General features: G+C 44.8%; 1 protein-coding gene across 1 annotated transcript in view; it reads right to left on the bottom strand.

Annotated features, from left to right (window-relative positions):
• The window catches only part of LOC105026904 (multiple epidermal growth factor-like domains protein 6), a 58102-nt gene that overhangs the window by 7151 nt on the left and 31241 nt on the right, over positions 1-19710 (bottom strand). The window contains exons 6-27 of the mRNA XM_020055396.2: positions 18720-18845; positions 18084-18206; positions 16583-16705; positions 16082-16219; positions 15836-15958; positions 15353-15475; positions 14628-14843; positions 13152-13283; positions 10787-10915; positions 10003-10131; positions 9721-9855; positions 9035-9169; positions 8599-8724; positions 6204-6335; positions 5940-6068; positions 5709-5840; positions 5148-5276; positions 2141-2269; positions 1278-1406; positions 806-931; positions 484-612; positions 179-307 (exon numbers count right to left, since the gene is read on the bottom strand). Coding sequence (XP_019910955.2) covers positions 179-307; positions 484-612; positions 806-931; positions 1278-1406; positions 2141-2269; positions 5148-5276; positions 5709-5840; positions 5940-6068; positions 6204-6335; positions 8599-8724; positions 9035-9169; positions 9721-9855; positions 10003-10131; positions 10787-10915; positions 13152-13283; positions 14628-14843; positions 15353-15475; positions 15836-15958; positions 16082-16219; positions 16583-16705; positions 18084-18206; positions 18720-18845 — 2922 coding nt within the window. The remainder of the gene's footprint in view (positions 1-178; positions 308-483; positions 613-805; positions 932-1277; positions 1407-2140; positions 2270-5147; positions 5277-5708; positions 5841-5939; positions 6069-6203; positions 6336-8598; positions 8725-9034; positions 9170-9720; positions 9856-10002; positions 10132-10786; positions 10916-13151; positions 13284-14627; positions 14844-15352; positions 15476-15835; positions 15959-16081; positions 16220-16582; positions 16706-18083; positions 18207-18719; positions 18846-19710) is intronic.

Genomic DNA, 19710 nt, shown 5'->3' with positions numbered 1-19710 from the left:
CCTCAGTGAAATGTTGCTAGGAGCAGCCCTGAAGGTATTGAAATGAACATGCTTCCCCAGTCCCAAGAACTGTACATATTTAAATAAAAAGAATGGGTTCATTTTTCAAAAGCAGATCTCATTTTCAATATAATTTCACTTCTAGAACAATAATGAGCTTGTTCCTGATCAGACTGACGTTTTTCACAGCGGGTCCCTCTCCATCCTGGGGGACACACGCACGTTCCCGAGACGTGGTGGCAGCTCGCCCCCGGCTCACACTGGCACTTCTGCTCACACCCCCCTCCGTGGTAACCATCCGGGCAGGCTGGAGCACACACACACACACACACACACACACACAGTGTTAAGCAGGCCACAACACACGTTTTAGAAACAATGTTCTGGTAGGTACAGGTAGAACCCTCCCGTTTCCGTGGTGACGGACAAGCCCATCCATACAGGTGAGATGTGTTTTTTTGAAGAAGTGATGTCACAGGTCACCTGTCTGACAACGCTCTCCGGTCCAGCCGGGGGGACACCGGCAGCCTCCGGACACTCGGTCACACGTCCCTCCGTTCTGACATCTGCAGTTCTGTGTGCAGCCCTCTCCATAGAGCCCCTCCTCACAGTCTAGGAGGGGAAAAGAGTACACTAAATCCGCCGAAGGAGCTGAATCCAGCAGCACGTTTGTAGTTCAAGTCAGTCAAGTATTGATGAGAGGATTTGCACAACAACTCAGTCCCAGGTGGGTATAGACCAAGGTGAGTGAAGACATGAACTCCTCCTGGTCGGTTTGACCTCCAGAGACGCCAGGGGGACTCACTCAGCTCGCAGGCTGCTCCAGTCCACCCACTGGGGCAGGAACACTGGCCAGTCACCCTGTCACAGGAGCCTTGCTGGCACAGACACCGCTGGGAACAGTTCTGGCCATACCATCCAGCAGGACAGACTGAACACGCGCACACACACACACACACACACACACACACACAGAAAGAGTTTCAACAATACAGTTCAGACAGACAGAAAATAGTTTGGTATCAGTTAGGACGCGGGAGTTCACATTCTTATAGGAGACGAAACACACAGCATCACACACACAATGAAGAGTATATTAATAACACACTCAGGATCCCCCCATCACTTGCTGTTTTATGGAATGTCTCTTCAGTCTGGCAGAGCCGCTCATATCTCCTGGCAGAGCCGCTCATATCTCCTACGTACTGATGGGCCTAATTAGTTTGATGTGAGTTAAAGGATGCGTACCACACCAGGCTGTCCGATGAGCCACTCACCCTCCTGGCAGTTGGTTCCGGTCCATCCTGCTCCACAGTCGCAGCCACCGCTGATGTGGTGACAGGTGGCTCCGTTCTGACACCCACAGGTCCGGCTGCAGTTCTGCCCAAAAGCCCCCTCAGGGCAGGCTGCCCCCCCAACACAGGAAGGGAGACACCGTTTGTGTTATACAGCGTTCAGCATCACGACATGTACTACTCTGCTGGTACCCAGGACAACAGACGTGGTTCTGACGTGTAATTGACATGGATACCACAGATTGGGTCAATGGATAAACATGGATTCAATGGATTTGTCCTGTTGGCATTGGATTCACCAAATGAGGACCATCGTCAGGAATAGTGGATAATGATCAATGTCTGAAAAGTCATTTGAGTAACGAGAAAGAGGGAACCATCTAAAGACAGCAATGTGTCATTAAGCCTGGCTAGCGGGTTTGGGCTGGCTATTGGCTTTGGGTTATCGGTACCACAAAACATGCTTTGGGGAGGCCAGGCACTCTCATACAGGACTTCAGAGTGACAGTCACTAGATCCATTAGAAGTACAGCATGTGAAGACTTGGTGGGTCTGTGGAAAGAGACTTTGCACGAGAGTCCTGAAGGTCCTAAAAGAGCTTTGCCAAGGACCTCCTATAATTGCATCCCTATAAAAACATGGATGTATTTGTAGAGAATCTACCCCGATTAACCCTGTGTACTGGAGGGAGATCCTACCAGGCCTTCTGCTCCCCAGCCACCCATCACACCCTGTACACAGACCCAAAAAAGGAACATAGGGGAGATATTTAGGGAGAAAGGATGCCATGATGGGCCGCTAGAGAGGCTCCCTCACACCCTGTTTCAATGACGTGGCTTCCCTACCCAGAATGCAGTGTGGTCCCATCCAGCCAGGGGTGCAGAGACAGGCTCCAGTGATGTGGTGGCAGCGGGCGCCGTTCCTGCACTGGCACATCTGGCCACAGTCAAGACCGTAAAACCCGTCCGGGCACACTGCAAGCCAAGATAACACATCCTGTGGTTATGGACTGGCAGCGTCATTCACATTCAGAGGAAAAGGGTCAGGATGGCAACTTTCTCTCTGCAATTCTCTCTCTCTCATTCTTTTTCTTTCTCTCAACGATCTCGTGTACTCGCTGTCTCATTTCTCTTATCTCATGTACTCGCTGTCTCATTTCTCTCATTTCCACTTGCTCTTCTAGTCGTTCACATATTTTCTCTCACTCTCTCTCTCCTTGAATGGCAGAACCCTGCTAGCTGTTCTTTTGGAAGTGTCTACATGTGTATTGCCCTCCGGTAATTAGAACACCTGCCAAGTCCACAAGCCTGTCATCAGATTACTGCACACACACACACAGACACACACACAAACAAACACACACACACACATACAAACACACACACAACACAAGACTCTGAAAAAGGAAAGGACGCATTTTCGTTTTCAACTCTTATATCTGAATGAAACAGGGACCCACATAAGTTAACATGGAGCTTCCAAACACAGGGTTGTGGGTTCGAAATCCAAGGGGGCCCTTTATGTAAATGTCTGCGCTCACTATTGTAAGCCGTTCTGGATATGAACATCAGCTAAAAAGTAGTGTCTATTGAGCAGCAGGTCAACCAGCGTTATGGATAATCCCTGTATAAATGTGGGGGATGTACAGTAGATGGGGCTTTCCCACTGTGCTGCAAACATAGTCTATATGCTCAACAACCCCCGGAAACAGACAGGAATGCCATGTTTACCTGGTGATTCTCCTCGATTGCAAAACAGCCCTAATGATAACACGTACCTCTTTGTTTGTTTGTTAAAACAAGTAACAGCAAATCATGACCATTTCTTTCTTTGCGGTCACTGTAGGTAAGACTTCCTGTCTGCCAACAGTCGTCCCTGGGTTGGGCTGCTGCCCAGTCTGAACATATCTCACGTCCCATTTTCCCTGTGCCAAATAACCCCTCTCGCTACACAGAGCAGCACGGCTCTCCCTGGACACTTCCACTGGGTAACACGTGGGGAATTGGCTAGCTGTAGCCCACCTGTCTGTCAATGCTGGTCCCACGTGGGCTTATACTGTCTGGTCAACGCTTAAGGCCACTCAACATGACCATATGACAGACAGAAGTAGTCAAGGCAGTACAGGGTTCGTTTCCCCATGCTGACACCATGATCGGCCTCAGCGGTGACTGTACGGACCAGAACGCAGATGACTATTGGAATAGCAGATGTTGAGGAGTGAGCTGAGGTAGAGGGGGGATCTGCATGAAAGGGACTTATAAATAAGTTGCTACCAGGTATTATTTACTGTATGTAGTGTAGAGGTCACAGTGATGAGTCCTGAAAGGGGTGAGGGTGTAAAAGTCACAATGATGAGGGCTGAAGGTGGCGCTGGTGACAAAGGGAATGGCAGCATGGGTAAAGGATGCCTTGTTGACAAACTAGAAACCATTTTATATATTTCAAGAATCAATGGCTATTCGTCATTAATTCAAATGACTAAAAACAAATGTACCAATCCTGGATTGCCCATTTAAGGAAGCCATGAGGATTATTTCCAGATCCCTGCCTGTGTGTTAGAGTGTCCTGTCAGCCTATAAAACATGGCAGGAGACCACACAGACAGATACACACAGAGACAAAGAAGGGGAGCTCTGCCATCGCTGAGTAATCCAACTCACTTCATGAGAATGTTTTAATGTTACAGGGTGTGTTCTGCCCAATGACCAGCAGAAATCCACCAGTGCTCTCCAGAGTTTTTACAAAGGAATCTTTTTTGAAAAGTTAAAGGTAATTTACAATATGTTCACAAAGTGCATTTGGTGGCATTTCAACTGATACATTTTAGGTACACAAGCAGCGGTTTGCAGGGCCGGCTCCAGGCATAAATGACATAAGCAGTCGCTTAGGGCCCCCAACTGCTAGGGGGCATCCAATTGCTATGGAGCCCCAGACCAATAGGGGAGAGGGGGCCCCAAATGAAATGTTGCCTAGGGTCCCCAAAAGGCTAGAGCCGGCACTGCTGGTTTTCACTAGTGATGGCCATTCCAGGCTTCATTAGCATCATTTTAGCAGCAGGATATTATGCAGGCATCATTCAGATTTTCTTTATCACAATAAAAGTCATAATTGAAATGTATTAGGCAATATAGTTAACAATTAAGTCTGTGAAGAAGAACAGAAAAGAATAACATTGGAACGGACATTCACTAGACTAAGTGATGTAGTACAAATGACTACGTATACAGATGGTTTTTTGCGTATATAAAAATGTTCATTAGAAGCCTGGATCCTTTTATTAAACATATATTTTAGAATTGACTATCTTTGCTTGCGCAAACAAGTTGGCAAAAGTTTTTAACAATCCAAAGAGTGTTTTCACACTATGCCGGTTGAACTGACACTAACGTCTTGAGGGTTTTGTTTCTGAGTTACTACCTGAGCTGTGTATGAACTCTGGTTTCATCTCAATATGTTCACTGTCTTTTAATGCACAAATAAAGACATACTGACAAAAGAAACGTCTACAATATGCTGTATATTATGCAGCTTTTACAACCCTTTGTTGTTTGAGAAATCCTTTGTTGGGCACCATGACAGTTGTTAACCTGAAGTTGAAGTTGTTTTCTACCCAATGTTCCAGAATATATGACATGGCATTAAACATTTACGTGTGAATTTCTGGGGGGGGGGGGGTATTTCTTCAGAAATGTGTTTTTGTGTCACCTTGGGTAATCCAAATGATGACTTAATTTCCTGCGAGGAAAATTGGGTCGAGGCATCACAGGGGGGTGGATCCTGGGCCGGCTGGATAAAAGATGTCCCAACAAGGACTATACATATATGATAAGATAAGTACAGTGCAGGTCTTACTTTTCTCACAGATGCTTCCAGCCCATCCAGGAGAGCAGGTGCAGGCCCCACTGACATGATCACACAGAGCCCCGTTCTGACACTGGCAGTCCAATCCACAGTTCAGACCAAAGCTGCCCTCCACACACTCTAGGGGAGCAGGGCACATACATGGATACTGTCAGAGGTATTACTATTGAAAATAGATTAACTGAAATGCACTCTGGCCTCCAAAACCCCTTGATGCATTTGATGTTTTCCAGAGCAAGAACATCTGAGTCAGTGTGTCAAATAATCATTTATCTCTTGAACTGGGTCTCTTGAACTGGGCCTCTTGAACTGGGTCTGCGATCCAGCTCTTTCACCACAACATGTTAAATACAGCGCAGACGACACAAACCCCATCCAGAAACGAAACCCATCCAGAAAACGAAGCCCGTTCTTTTAATGCGTTTGATGGATCCCTCAACCAGAGGCTTGAGGAGCTCTGCAGTAGGTCACCAGCTTGATCCAGGTCTGGTCCAAAAGACATGTTTCAGAGAATCACCTAAAGATGGCGGTATTTCCAAACTAATGACTTACTGTGTTCACAGTGGTCTCCAGTGAAGCCTGCCTCACACACACACCGGCCAGTCACAGCATCACAGCTGAGGGCTCGGTCTGCACACCGGCATCTGCTGGAGCACCCGGAGCCCCAGAACCCCACCTCACACGCTGTGGGGAGAACCCACACACATAGCTTAACCAAGAAAAAGACAATTGTATGAGTGTGAGTGTGTGTGTGTGTGTGTGTGTGTGGGAGATAGTGCTTACGCATGGTGCAGTCATATCCTGAGAAGCCCGGCTGACACGAGCAGTGTCCGGTGACTGGGTCACAGCGGGAGTCCGGGTGACAGACGCAGGCCCTCAGACAGCCTGGCCCATGTGATCCTGAGGGACAGACTGAGGCGCAAAGGGAAACCTAACAAACTAGATCTCAATCTCTTTCTCAGTCCCTCTTTTTCCTACCCACCCGTCCCCCCCACCCGTCCCCTTCAGCAAAAGTCTAGACTGCCGCTGTTTGTCGGTATCAGTTACCGGTCTGGCAGAGTTGTCCCGTGAACCCAGGGCCGCAGTCACAGGCTCCTGTATGCTTGTTGCAGGAAGCTCCGTTCTCACACGCTTCACATGTGTTCTGGCACTCGAAACCCCACAATCCCTCTGGGCAGTCTACGTGGAGGGGGCACTGGTTAATTCTTCGGCAATCACGTTACCAGATAAATTAGCCCAAATATAGAACATATATATATATATATATATATATACACAGTTTCTCACAAAAGTGAGTACACCCCTCACATTTTTGTAAATATTTGAGTATATCTTTACCAGTAACAACAATGAAGAAATTACACTTTGCTACAATGTAAAGTAGTGAGTGTACAGCTTGTATAACAGTGTAAATTTGTTGTCCCCTCAAAATAACTCAACAATTAATGTCTAAACCGCTGGCAACAAAAGTGAGTACACCCCTAAGTGAAAATTTCAGAATTTGGTCCCAATTAGCCATTTTCCCTCCCCAGTGTCATGTGACTCGTTAGTGTTACAAGGTCTCAGGTGTGAATGGGGAGCAGGTGTGTTAAATTTGGTGTTATCGCACTCACACTCCCTCATACTGGTCATTGGAAGTTCAACATGGCACCTCATGGCAAAGAACTCTCTGAGGATCTGAAAAAAAGAACTGTTGCTTTACATAAAGATGTCATAGGCTATAAGAAAATTGCCAAGACCCTGAAACTGAGCTGTAGCACGGTGGCCAAGGCCATACAGCGGTTTGACAGGACAGATTCCACTCAGAACAGGCCTTGCCATGGTCGACCAAAGAAGTTGAGTGCACATGCTCAGTGTCTTTGGAAAATAGATGTATGAGTGCTGCCAGCATTACTGCAGAGGTTGAAGGGGTTGGGGGTCAGCCTGCCAGTGCTCAGACCATACACCGCACACTGCATCAAATTGGTCTGCATGGCTGTCGTCCCAGAAGGAAGCCTCTTCTAGATGATGCAAGAAGGCCAGCAAGAAGACAAGCAGACTAAGGACATGGATTATTGGGACCATGTCCTGTGGTCTGATGAGACCAAGATAAACTTATTTGGTTCAGATGGTGTCAAGCGTGTGTGGTGGCAACCAGGTGAGGAGTACAAAGACAAGTGTGTCTTACCTACAGTCAAGCATGGTGGTGGGGGTGTCATGGTCTGGGGCTGCATGAGTGCTGCCGGCACTGGGGAGCTTCAGTTCATTGAGGGAACCATGAATGCCAACATGTACTCTGACATACTGAAGCAGAGCATGATCCCCTCCCTTCAGAGACTGGGTCGCAGGGCAGTATTCTAACATGATTACGACCCCAAACACCACTGCCTTGCTAAAGAAGCTGAGGGTAAAGGTAATGTACTGGCCAAGCATGTCTCCAGAACTAAACCCTATTGAGCATCTGTAGGGCATCCTCAAAGCGCAAGGTCTCTAACATCCACCAGCTCTGTGATGTCGTCATGAAGGAGTGGAAGAGGACTCCAGTGGCAACCTGTGAAGCTCTGGTGAACTCCATGCTCAAGAGGGTTAAGGCAGTGCTGGAAAATGATGGTGGCCACACAAAATATTGACACTTTGGGCCCAATTTGGAAATTTTCACGTAGGGGTGTACTCACTTTTGTTGCCAGCGGTTTAGACAGTAATGGCTGTGTGTAATTTTGAGGGGACAGCATATTTATACTGTTATACAAGCTGTACACTCACTACTTTAGATTGTAGCAAAGTGTCATTTCTTCAGTGATGAACAGATAAAATTTAATATTTACAAAAATGTGAAGGGTGTATGCTGTATATGCTGCTTATTATATATATATGGTGCTTATTATACTTGGCTTTACTTTATTCAGAAGCTAAGCAAGTTTGGTCACAGTCGGTTTTAAAATGTATGTATATGTTCTAGGCACTGTGCTTCACTGTTGCTCACTTCTTGGGGTTTCAGGCTGGTTATCTGTATAAAGCATTATGTGACTGCTGCTGAAGTAAACCCGGCTATACAAAATAAACAAGTTTGTGATTTGATGTTTAGACCAGAGGAAAGAGTGCTCCCTACTGGCCCTCCGACATCACTTCCAGCAGCATCTGGTCTCCCATCTTGGGACAGACATGACCGGCCTTGCCTACTGCAGCTCCTGAGTCAAACCAGCAACGGGAGGCAGGATGCTATGCTACTAATCAGGATGTACGAACATCAATACCACATGGTTCAACTGGCTTAAGGTCAAATTTAGAAAAGCAGATGAGAAGCGGGGCCGGCTCTGTCGACAGTCTTCCAGTTTAACAGAATGTGTGAACTCAGATTAGGACTGTGAGGGACAAAAAAAGCTTCATGTTTGGGTAAAAGTCTAATGATGAGTAATGGCAGTAATAGAGGAGTGACATAGCGAGAGATGAGCTTTATAACTACCTTGTTGACAGGCATCCCCTGTCTTCCCAGCAGGGCAGATACATCGTCCTGTCACTGGGTCACATGGTGCTGCTTCACACTTACATGACTGGAGGCAGTTGTCACCGAACTGACCAGCGCTGCATGCTACACACACACACACACACATACACACACACACACATACACACACACACACACACACATACACACACAGACAGACACACACACACACACACACACACACAGGATGGAGAAAGAGATGGAGGGTTAACTCAGTTTAACTGGGATGGTATTCAGTAGTGAGGTGATCTGAAAGGAACTGTTACGAGGCCTCTGAAACATCTTTCCAGTTCAAAGCTAAACAAATGACTCTCCAAGGCCCAATCACTACGGCTCGGTACCATGGGCTCTCTCTGATAGTTACATGCATTGCGGTTGAGAGACTTTGGCTTACCTAGCTGACACTGGTCCCCATGGAGACCTGGAGGACACCTCCGAGAGCACTTTCCACTCGCCGGGTCACAGGTCATGCCCCCCGGGCAGTCACACCACTGTTCACAGCCACTACCATATAACCCTGATACACACTCTGGAAAGGAACACACACACAAACACAAGAGAGATTTTTTTTTTTTACTAAGTCTGTAAAATTGATGTGCTCCCAACTATATGTGAGACGTGTTTTAATGTATTGTACTGTACTGTGCTGTGACGTAATATACTATATTGTACTGTAATGTACTACAATGTTTTTTATAGTATTGTACTGTAATGTATTGTGTTGTGACGTAATATACTATATTGTACTGTAAAGTACTACAATGTTTTTTATAGTATTGTACTGTAATGTATTGTGTTGTGATGTAATATACTATATTGTACTGTAATGTACTACAATGTTTTTTATAGTATTGTACTGTAATGTATTGTGTTGTGATGTAATATACTATAGTGTACTGTGATGTACTAAAAATAATGTATTGTACTGTGCTGTGCTGTGCTGTACTGTATTGTACTAATTGAGGTGTATTGATTTTTTTTTACTTAAAACAGGTGATCAGCTGTCGGTATCACCCTCACAAAAACTGATCAGTGGATCCTTCCTGTGTTGTACTTCATTGTCCTGCCAGATCTGTTTACCATGCTGACACTGAGGGCCGTGGTAGCCAGGTTTGCACAGACAGGTTCCATTCTTGGAATGGCAGCCCAGGGAATGTTCCAGAACACAGTCACACTCCTCAGAGCAGCCAACACCATGGGTCCACCTGGGACAAGCTGGAGACAACAGGACTCGGATTAGGGATGTATTCGTTAAATCGGCCCAGAACTAAAGGGAGAGGCCTGAGGAACACGGTGGTACTACAGAACATGTCAGTCGGGGTGGCTGATGGGTAATGTAGTGTGGATGACGCAGGCACTCACGCAGATGGCAGAAGCGCCCGTACAGCCCCGGGGCACACAGACAGGCTCCGTTGAGGCGGTGGCAGCGCCCGTTGTTGGGACAGTTACACCTCCGTCTACAGTGTTTCCCAAAGCGTCCTTGTGGGCAACCTATCATTATGACAAGGAGGGGATGCACATTATTGAGACAGTTACTGCACATTATTAAGCCTTACATGTAACAAGCCCTACATGTAACAAGCCCTACATGTATTAAGCCCCACATGTAACAAGCCCTATATGTAATAAGCCCTACATGTAATAAGCCCTACATGTAACAAGCCCTACAAGTAACAAGCCCTACAAGTAACAAGCCTTACATGTAACAAGCCCTACATGTATTAAGCCCCACATGTAACAAGCCCTATATGTAATAAGCCCTACATGTAACAAGCCCTACATGTAACAAGCCCTATATGTAATTGGCCCTACATGTAACAAGCCCTACAAGTAACAAGCCCTACATGTAACAAGCCCTACATGTGTTAAGCCCCACATACAAACTGAGTGTGCGTTTTGACCATAACTCCTATGGTCACTGACGAGCACAATAACGTCTGGTACCAGGCTGTATCTCAAGGCCACAGGATTTGTCTAAACTTATAGGTGGTGAACTGAACAGCTAAATAGGATTAGCACTTAATGCTAGATTACTGGTATTTGTCTGGACTTGGATATGAACCGGGTGGTGTTGGGATGCAGAAACATGCAGTGGGAAGGAGAGGATTGATGGGCTGTTAAAGAGTGTGTCTGTATCAGTACCTACCATCCTCACAGAGTTGGCCTCGCACCCCTGGGGGACACACACACCTCCCGGTCATCGGATCACAGGAGCCCCCATTCTGACACCGACAAAGACTGTTACAGGCCTGTCCATAGGTCCCCACAGGACATGCTGGGATGGAGGGAAGGGGGGGGGCGGGGAGAATTTGAGACATTTGTATTTGATTCCACCTTATCTTCTTCACATGGAGGTTCTTCACAACAGTATTCACTTTTTTTTTGCGGTTCCCACATTAATCTCACATGGCTTGTAGAACAATTACCAAACAATCCCAGCTGGACCTTTTCAGCGGGTTCAGCTGAAGCCAGTCAACATTCCATGTCACACTTCTTGTGCATAACACTTTTATGAATCTCTGAGGGAAATGTGCCAGATAGCAATATGTCTTGTTACAAGCCATGTGTGGGAATGTGTTAACCGAGGTTAGCTCATAATCAAATTTAAAGATGTTTACATTAATGTACTAATGTTCCTCTCCGGTTACAGTGTCTTAAGGTATATATGTCATTTCAAATCATCAAAACCAACAGGATGAAAAATGTGCTTTCTTCCCAAACTAACTATTAAAACAAAGATGATAAAGATTGCTGTTCTCTGCTATGTTTTCATTCTTTCCCATTGGTCATGTAACCTAATTCTTATTGTATGAATTTTAACACCAGCCCAAAGGAGTATGCTGAAATGGATAAAAACTGATTTATCCCCACGTAGCTACAAAACTCCATTATATCCCTGGTCCAAGTTCAGGGCAAAGACAGTCATTAATCATACTTGGTTGTGAAACTACGACTACTTGCCTATTTGTGAGTCAGTGTTTGACAGCAGACATCCCTGGCCCAAGGCAGCTTTGTCCAGGCTGGGAGGGACTTGGCCTCTTTCCAAGGCGAGACATACTGTGTGCAGCCTAAACTGTACCCTTTTCCCTGCATAGTATTCTACATTTGACCAAGGCTCATGTCAAAAGTAGTGAACAGATCAATTAAAACAAAGATTCCAAATGCTGCTGGGTCCTCAATGACACATCTAATGTCCCAGACTGCCAGGCTTTCTAACAACATGTAGCACTGGATAGTTTACATTTACATACTAGATCAACATTCAGATACTGACTAGTGAGCTCAATTTGTTTCCAATAGCAGCCTAAGATGGCTTACTCACAATTAGACTGGATTGGTGTATAAGAATGGAGCGTACTATTTTCTAATACAGTATTATACAATACTCCAGTTTACTCTGATAACACAAAGAAGGGATGGTGTATCGCTGCAGAATGTTCTGGTTCCCATGCTAGTTGAGTGTGTCTTGAATTCTAAATAAATCACAGAAAGGGTCACCAGCAAAGCACCCCCACACTATCACACCTCCTCCTCCAAGCTTAGATGTGTCTGTTACTTGAACTCAGTCAAGCGTTTATCTGGGCTGCAATCTGAGTTGCAGTACATTTCTGATTTCTGAGGCTGGTAACTCTAATGAACTTCTGATCCTCTGCAGCATAGGTAACTCTGGGTCTTCCTTTACTATGGCGGTCCTCATGAGAGCCAGTTTCATCATAGTACTTGATGGTTTTTGCAAATACACTTGAAGGAACTTTCAAAGCTCTGTTCTTGTCATTATATATAGACTACTACAATACAGACAATTATTCTGTATACCCCCCTAACACATTAAGAAGGAAAGAAACTCCACAAATTAACTTTTAACAAGGCACACCTGTTATTTGAGATGCATTCCAGGTGACTATCCCATGACGGTAGTTGAGAGAATGCAAAGAGTGTGTAAAGCTATCATCAAAACTAAGGGTGGCTACTTTGAAGAATCTAAAACAAATGTATTTTGATCTGTTTTCACTTTTTTTGTATCTACATGATTCAATATGTGTTATTTCATAGTGTTGATGCCTTCAATATTATTAAAATAGGGTGAAAATAGTAAAAATAAAGAAATATCCTTTTTATTTTTTTATTAATTAGTGTCCAAACTGTAGACTGGTACTTTATGGCTAAACTTAACCTAGCTCTAATGTCTAACTTAACCCTAATCCAACCAAATCAAATCTTTGGACATTTTTGTCCCCATAATGTGGTTAGGTTAGAAACTCCAGCACACAAAGACATCATCTACACACGTGGTATTTAGTTGTATTTTCAATACATTTTAACATTTGTAGGACTGTTCTGGGCAAGCGATGTACAAGTGTTTTGTTATTTTTTATATTTTCAGTGGTTCCCAGAGTAGCTGCAGCTTTGGCAGGAGCCAATCGGAACCCAGATAACCGGACATCAGGAGATGATTTCTATTGGTCACAGTAGGAAAGGGACGCTGAGAAGGGGAAAGGAGTGGGACATACTCTCATTGCAGATGAGGCCAGTCCATCCAGGTGTGCATTCACAGCGGTCTCTGCCAACGCCACACACTGCCCCATTCTGACAGTCAGCACAACTCACACTGCAGTCATGCCCAAAAGACTCATCTAGACACACTGCAACAGAGTTACAAGACACACAGTCATGTATAATTTACTACGGATTTTCTAGTTTACACAGAGACTGGCGGTCGTGGTCTGTCTTTACACAGAGACTGGCAGTCGTGGTCTGTCTTTACAAAGAGACTGGAGGTCATGGTCTGTCTTCACACAGAGACTGCCGGTCATGGTCTGTCTTTACATAGAGACTGGAGGTCACGTTCTGTCTTTACACAGAGACTGGAGTTTGTGGTCTGTCTTTACACAGAGACTAGCAGTCGTGGTCTGTCTTTACAAAGAGACTGGTGGTTGTGGTCTGTCTATACACAGAGACTGGAATTTGTGGTCTGTCTTTACACAGAGACTGGCGGTCATGGTCTGTCTTTACACAGAGACTGGTAGTCATTGTCTGTCTTTACACAGAGATTGGTGGTCATGGTCTGTCTTTACACAGAGACCGGCGGTCGTGGTCTGTCTTTACACAGAGACTGGCAGTCGTGGTCTGTCTTTACACAGAGACTGGCGGTCATGGTCTGTCTTTACACAGAGACTGCCGGTCAGTGTCTGTCTTTACACAGAGATTGGCGGTCATGGTCTGTCTTTACACAGAGACTGGAGGTCGTAGACTGTCTTTACACAGAGACTGGAGGTCGTGGTCTGTCTTTACACAGAGACTGGCAGTCGTGGTCTGTCTTTACACAGAGACTGGAGGTCGTGGTCTGTCTTTACACAGAGACTGGCAGTCGTGGTCTGTCTTTACACAGAGACTGGCAGTCGTGGTCTATCTTTACACAGAGACTGGAGGTCGTGGTCTGTCTTTACACAGAGACTGGCAGTCGTGGTCTGTCTTTACACAGAGACTGGCAGTCGTGGTCTGTCTTTACACAGAGACTGGAGGTCGTGGTCTGTCTTTACACAGAGACTGGCAGTCGTGGTCTGTCTTTACACAGAGACTGGCAGTCGTGGTCTATCTTTACACAGAGACTGGAGGTCGTGGTCTGTCTTTACACAGAGACTGGCAGTCGTGGTCTGTCTTTACAAAGAGACTGGCAGTCGTGGTCTGTCTTTACACAGAGACTGGCGGTCATGGTCTGTCTTTACATAGAGACTGCCGGTCATTGTCTGTCTTTACACAGAGATTGGCAGTCATAGTCTGTCTTTACACAGAGGCCGGAGGTTGTGGTCTGTCTTTACACAGAGACTGGAGGTCGTGGACTGTCTTTACACAGAGACTGGAGGTCGTGGTCTGTCTTTACACAGAGACTGGCAGTCGTGGTCTGTCTTTACACAGAGACTGGAGGTCGTGGTCTGTCTTTACACAGAGACTGGCGGTCGTGGTCTGTCTTTACACAGATTCTCTACCGGTGTGGCTGATCAGAGTGAGTTCCCCTCGGTTTTCCCTCCCTTCTTCCTCCTCGTCCCCCTCCTCCCTGTAGGGGGAGTGCAGGGCAGCAGTGTAATGCAGGAGCTTGGGTGGCTGCTGTCGGAAAAGCAAATCTGGCAACCTGTGCACCGCCACCTCTTCCTCCTCCTCCTGCACCTCCTCGTCCTCCTCAAACAGGTCACTGCCATACAGAGCTGCACACAGGTAGAGAAACATTAACAGAACACATTAACCTTCATCAGTGTAACATATAACCCAGTCATATACTGCCCATGGGAGATAATGACTCATATAATGTTCTGTCGTTGGAAAACCACACGAGTGACAGAATTAAAACGCTTTTACACATTTATAATCAATGTAATACAAATTGTAAATTGTGTGTCCTGAAGGCAGACTGAAAAAGGATCCCACAGGTGTTTTTGGTTCTTATTGAATTGGTAAATGGTTTCTATTAGCAGTAAGGCACTTTGGGGGTTTGTGGAATATGGAAAATATACTATGGCCAAGGGCTGTATCCAAATGCAACCCTTAGGTGTGATATATATTGGTTAATTAGAAACCGGGTGGTTTGAACACTGACTGCTGATTGTAGTTTGAGACCAAATACCCCAGGTATGTTTTAATGTTCTAATTGTATTGGTAATGGGTTTCTAACAGCATGGCGGAGTACACAACAGTATCACGAAGGGATTGTACTCACGGATGCAGGCCCTGTGGTTATGGTCCAGACGGAAGCCCAGTCTGCAGAAACACTCATAGGTCCCCAGTGTGTTCACACAGTACTGCTCACAGACAGAACTCTCCGCCAGGCACTCGTCAACGTCTGACAAAACCGAAGACAGGGGAAAGTGTATTCCATTCCCATGATCCTAATGGTCAGTACTGCAAACATCGAGTTACCATAGCCGACAATGTCTAAACTGCCGGTAGTATATATAAAAGTATGTATAAAATATATATAAAATGAGTTTAGGTATTAAACGCAGCCAATGCATAAACATCTTCTCTGTAACTCAACGTATTCCTACATATGTACAGTGCATTTCATCATTCAGGTTTCTCTCCAAAACCATGCACACAATTAACATTCGGTCCCCCCACGCCACTTTCAAAATAACGTCAACTCCAGCCGGACTGGGTTTCGACCTCGATGACGAGTGGCTACTGGTCGTTGGTCTGTTACCGTTGCAGCCACAGCCATCAGGGTGGAGTCGGTAGCCGGCCTGGCAGCTGCACTCGTGGCCCCCTGGGTAGTTCTTACAGGACTGACTGCAGCACGCCTCCCCGCTCTCACACTCGTCAATGTCTGGGGGACACAGTCACAGCAGTGCCTGCCTGTTATGGACCTGTCCTGTTTCTCCGTCACCTCTGGTGCCAAATGAGACCATTTTCTTCACAGCGATGGGAAGACAGAGACCTGGCACCTTACCGACACACGTCTTGTTGTCGTCGGACAGCCGGTATCCAGGGGAGCAGGAGCAGAGGGGTCCATTGGTGCTGTGTTCACAGCGATGAGAGCATTCCCCGTTGTTTTTCTCACAGCTATTCACTATCTCCATCTCAATGCCTGCAGATAGGTGGAAACATCCAGCCAAGTGAAGCCTGGCATCAACTAATAACATCTGCTTGCAATAAACCAAATCCACTAATTATCAATCTTTAAACATGAGCAACTTTGCACAAAAGTACTGCGACCAGCGCCAGGTGTTCTTACTGACCTAACAGACAAATTCCTGCCCGCGAGTTAAAGGACTATCAGGGACCCAGACATTTTCCCGATGAGAAAAAAATATTGCTCCAACTAGGATATTAGGTAGCTTGGATTTTGCATTGTTTGTGTTATATTTTACACTGATTGGAAGCTGATCTGTGTAAAAAGAAGTCTCTTTTGACTTATACGGCTAAAATGCAAAGTGTCATGTGTACTTACGGTAGCACTGTTTGCCATCAGCGCCCAGCTCAAAGCCAGGGTTACATACACAGCTGAAGGACCCCTGGGTGTTGGCACAGTGATGGACACACATAGCATGGCCCGAGGTGCACTCATCAATGTCTAGAAACATAATAATAACAACATGATGTACTGTTAGTCAATAGAACAACATGATGTACTGTTAGTCAATAGAACAACATGATGTACTGTTAGTCAATAGAACAACATGATGTACTGTTAGTCAATAGAACAACATGATATACTGTTAGTCACTAGAACAACATGATATACTGTTAGTCACTAGAACAACATGATATACTGTTAGTCACTAGAACAACATGATATAGTGTTAGTCAATAGAACAACATGATATACTGTTAGTCAATAGAACAACATGATATACTGTTGGTCAATAGAAAAACATGATATAGTGTTAGTCAATAGAACAACATGATATACTGTTAGTAAATAAAACAACATTATATAGTGTTAGTCAATAGAACAACATGATATACTGTTAGTAAATAAAACAACATGATATACTGTTAGTCCCTAGAACAACAGGATATACTGTTAGTCAATAGAACAACATGATATACTGTTAGTCAGTGGAACAACATTATATCGTGTTAGTCAATAGAACAACATGATATACTGTTAGTAAATAAAACAACATGATGTACTGTTAGTCAATAGAACAACATGATATACTGTTAGTAAATGAAACAACATTATATAGTGTTAGTCAATAGAACAACATGATATACTGTTAGTAAATAAAACAACATAATATACTGTAAGTCAATGGTTAATTTCTGATTGAATGGTCTTCATTTCCACTTGACTTGTGTGTCAGTGGTTTGCTCTGGACCTTTAGTCCTAGTTTTCCTAAAGCACATGACAGGTGATGGATGTTCCAGGGGATAATGAAGCATACCGCAAACACACCATTGTGTTTTACGAAATTGCCGGAATCCTGTAGCCTGCTAGCCAGCCCATGTTATAGTAGCAGCTCTCAGCCATAGGGTTAATCAGCTTTAGGTCACACACAGCTCAGCTCCAGTCCCATATAGCCCTAGACAAGCAGGTTATGGAGGCTCAGCTCTAATGGGCAGGACAAGGACAAGGACAACTCTCTGATGAATGCCACCTTTGTTTTGTCCAAACTACTGCTAGCATTAAGTGTCAGGTAAACCCTGATAAAGCCAAAATGTTCACATATTGCTAAAGGAAGGTGGAAAAGTTACTTAATAAGATGGATAGAGTAGAAGGCTATTGGTTGTCAGTGTCCACTCCTCAATGGGGTCTTTAATGGACTGAGCTTGTTTTCTTAAGAGTGTTCAGGATTGTGGATATCATAAAAAGTTTCTTTCACTCAAGGACATTTCTGGGCAGGTGTGTCTACAAGTAACATTGAAATATGAGAACAACAGTTTTTATGTGTGCGTGTGAGTGCGTTTTCGTGTGTTTCCAGACACAATCCTGGTTGGGTTCTTACCCTGACAGCCCAGACGGTCTCTGGCCAGCGTGTAACCAGGTCTACAGCTGCACTCTACCTGACCATCCAGAGAATCACAGAGATGAGCACAGCCTCCATTCCCGTCCAAACAGGGGTCCTTCACTGACAGAAAGACAGATAGACAATACAGCATGTAAGAACAGTATGTACTACAGTGAGGGGAAAAGGGTATTTTATCCCCTGCTGATTTTGTACGTTTGCCTACTGACAAAGAAATTATCAGTCTATAATTTTAATGGTAGGTTTATTTGAACACTGAGAGACTGTTTAAATAAGAGGGGAGGAAATACTTATTTCACTAATTTTTCTGGAATTTTTTGTTGTTATTCTGTCTCTCACTGTTCAAATAAACCTACCATTAAAATGATAGATGAACATCTCTTTGTCAGTGGGCAAATGTACAAAATCAGCAGGGGATCAAATACTTTTTTCCCCTCACTGTATGTAAGTTTAAGAAGATTGTGTTTCTCAAGTGTCTAATTGCTGAATCATATTCTGCTCATGCCACCTAAACCTGCCTCCTGTTTGTTATAGGGATTGTATTAAATCATATTTAACTCTCCATTCCAACCAGAAGAGGCTATTGCTGTACTGTGAACTGTAGTCAGGACTCACACTGGCAGTGCTTCCCATCCCTCTTCAGCTGGTAGTTCCAATGACACTCACACCTGAAGTGGTCATTGGCCATGCCCACACAACGTTGTTCACAACCGCCATTCTTCACAGAGCAGGAGTTCACAGCTTCAGAGTCGGGACAGACAGAAAGACAAGAAATGACCATGGTCGGACTGAAAGATTAAAGGGAGAAAGTGTCCACCACAGTTTGGTGAGTACAGCAGAAACCCTGCCTGTCCGCAACTGAAACAACCGCCCCAAAAAAAGCTCTGTGTTGTTCCCGTCTTCACTATGGACTGACAACAGAGAGCTCTACAGGGTGTGCTTCCAGGTTTCAGCTTCTCCACTTGGGCTCTGGGGATCTTTCCACCCTGTTTTGAATCATTTGTGAGAAAAGAAATCCGTGCTGAATAAGTCAAATCCGCTCTTGTGTTTTTCAGACACAGATTTGTTAAAATCCGTGTGAAGACGGTGGAACTGTGAAGGACACAAATCCACAACAAATATTATTTACATGTTTATGTTTTGTGTGAAAATTGCCCATGATTTTCGGATGCGTTATGTTTCACCTGGATTCATGGTAATTTTTTTACATCAGTCTTCAGCTGTTACCAAAATCAGCATGACTCATCAGGACACAAGACCATTTACATCAGGCAGTGTTTTCTACACACTGTTTCAATGTTAACTCATACATATAATCAAACAGTACCTGAACGCCTCAGTGTCCATCCACCTACTTTATATCGAAGTCACGTGACTCCCTGTCCGTAGGAGTGATCCATTTTGTAAACGAAGATGTGTACCTGATAAACTGTCTCCGGAATGAATATCAATGCAACTCCAAGCAAAATGACAAACTCCATAATTATTTATAGAGAATATATTTGTTAAGCTCAGGTAGCTAATTAACCTTTTTAAAGAATGGTATTACAGAATTTGGAATTGCATTGTTGCAGTTAACCCTAAACTTTCACGTGAGGAGGTTAAC

This window comes from Esox lucius, chromosome 1 (assembly GCF_011004845.1).
Source record: "Esox lucius isolate fEsoLuc1 chromosome 1, fEsoLuc1.pri, whole genome shotgun sequence".
Taxonomy (NCBI): domain Eukaryota; kingdom Metazoa; phylum Chordata; class Actinopteri; order Esociformes; family Esocidae; genus Esox; species Esox lucius.
This window is presented reverse-complemented; position numbering and strand designations above follow the sequence as displayed.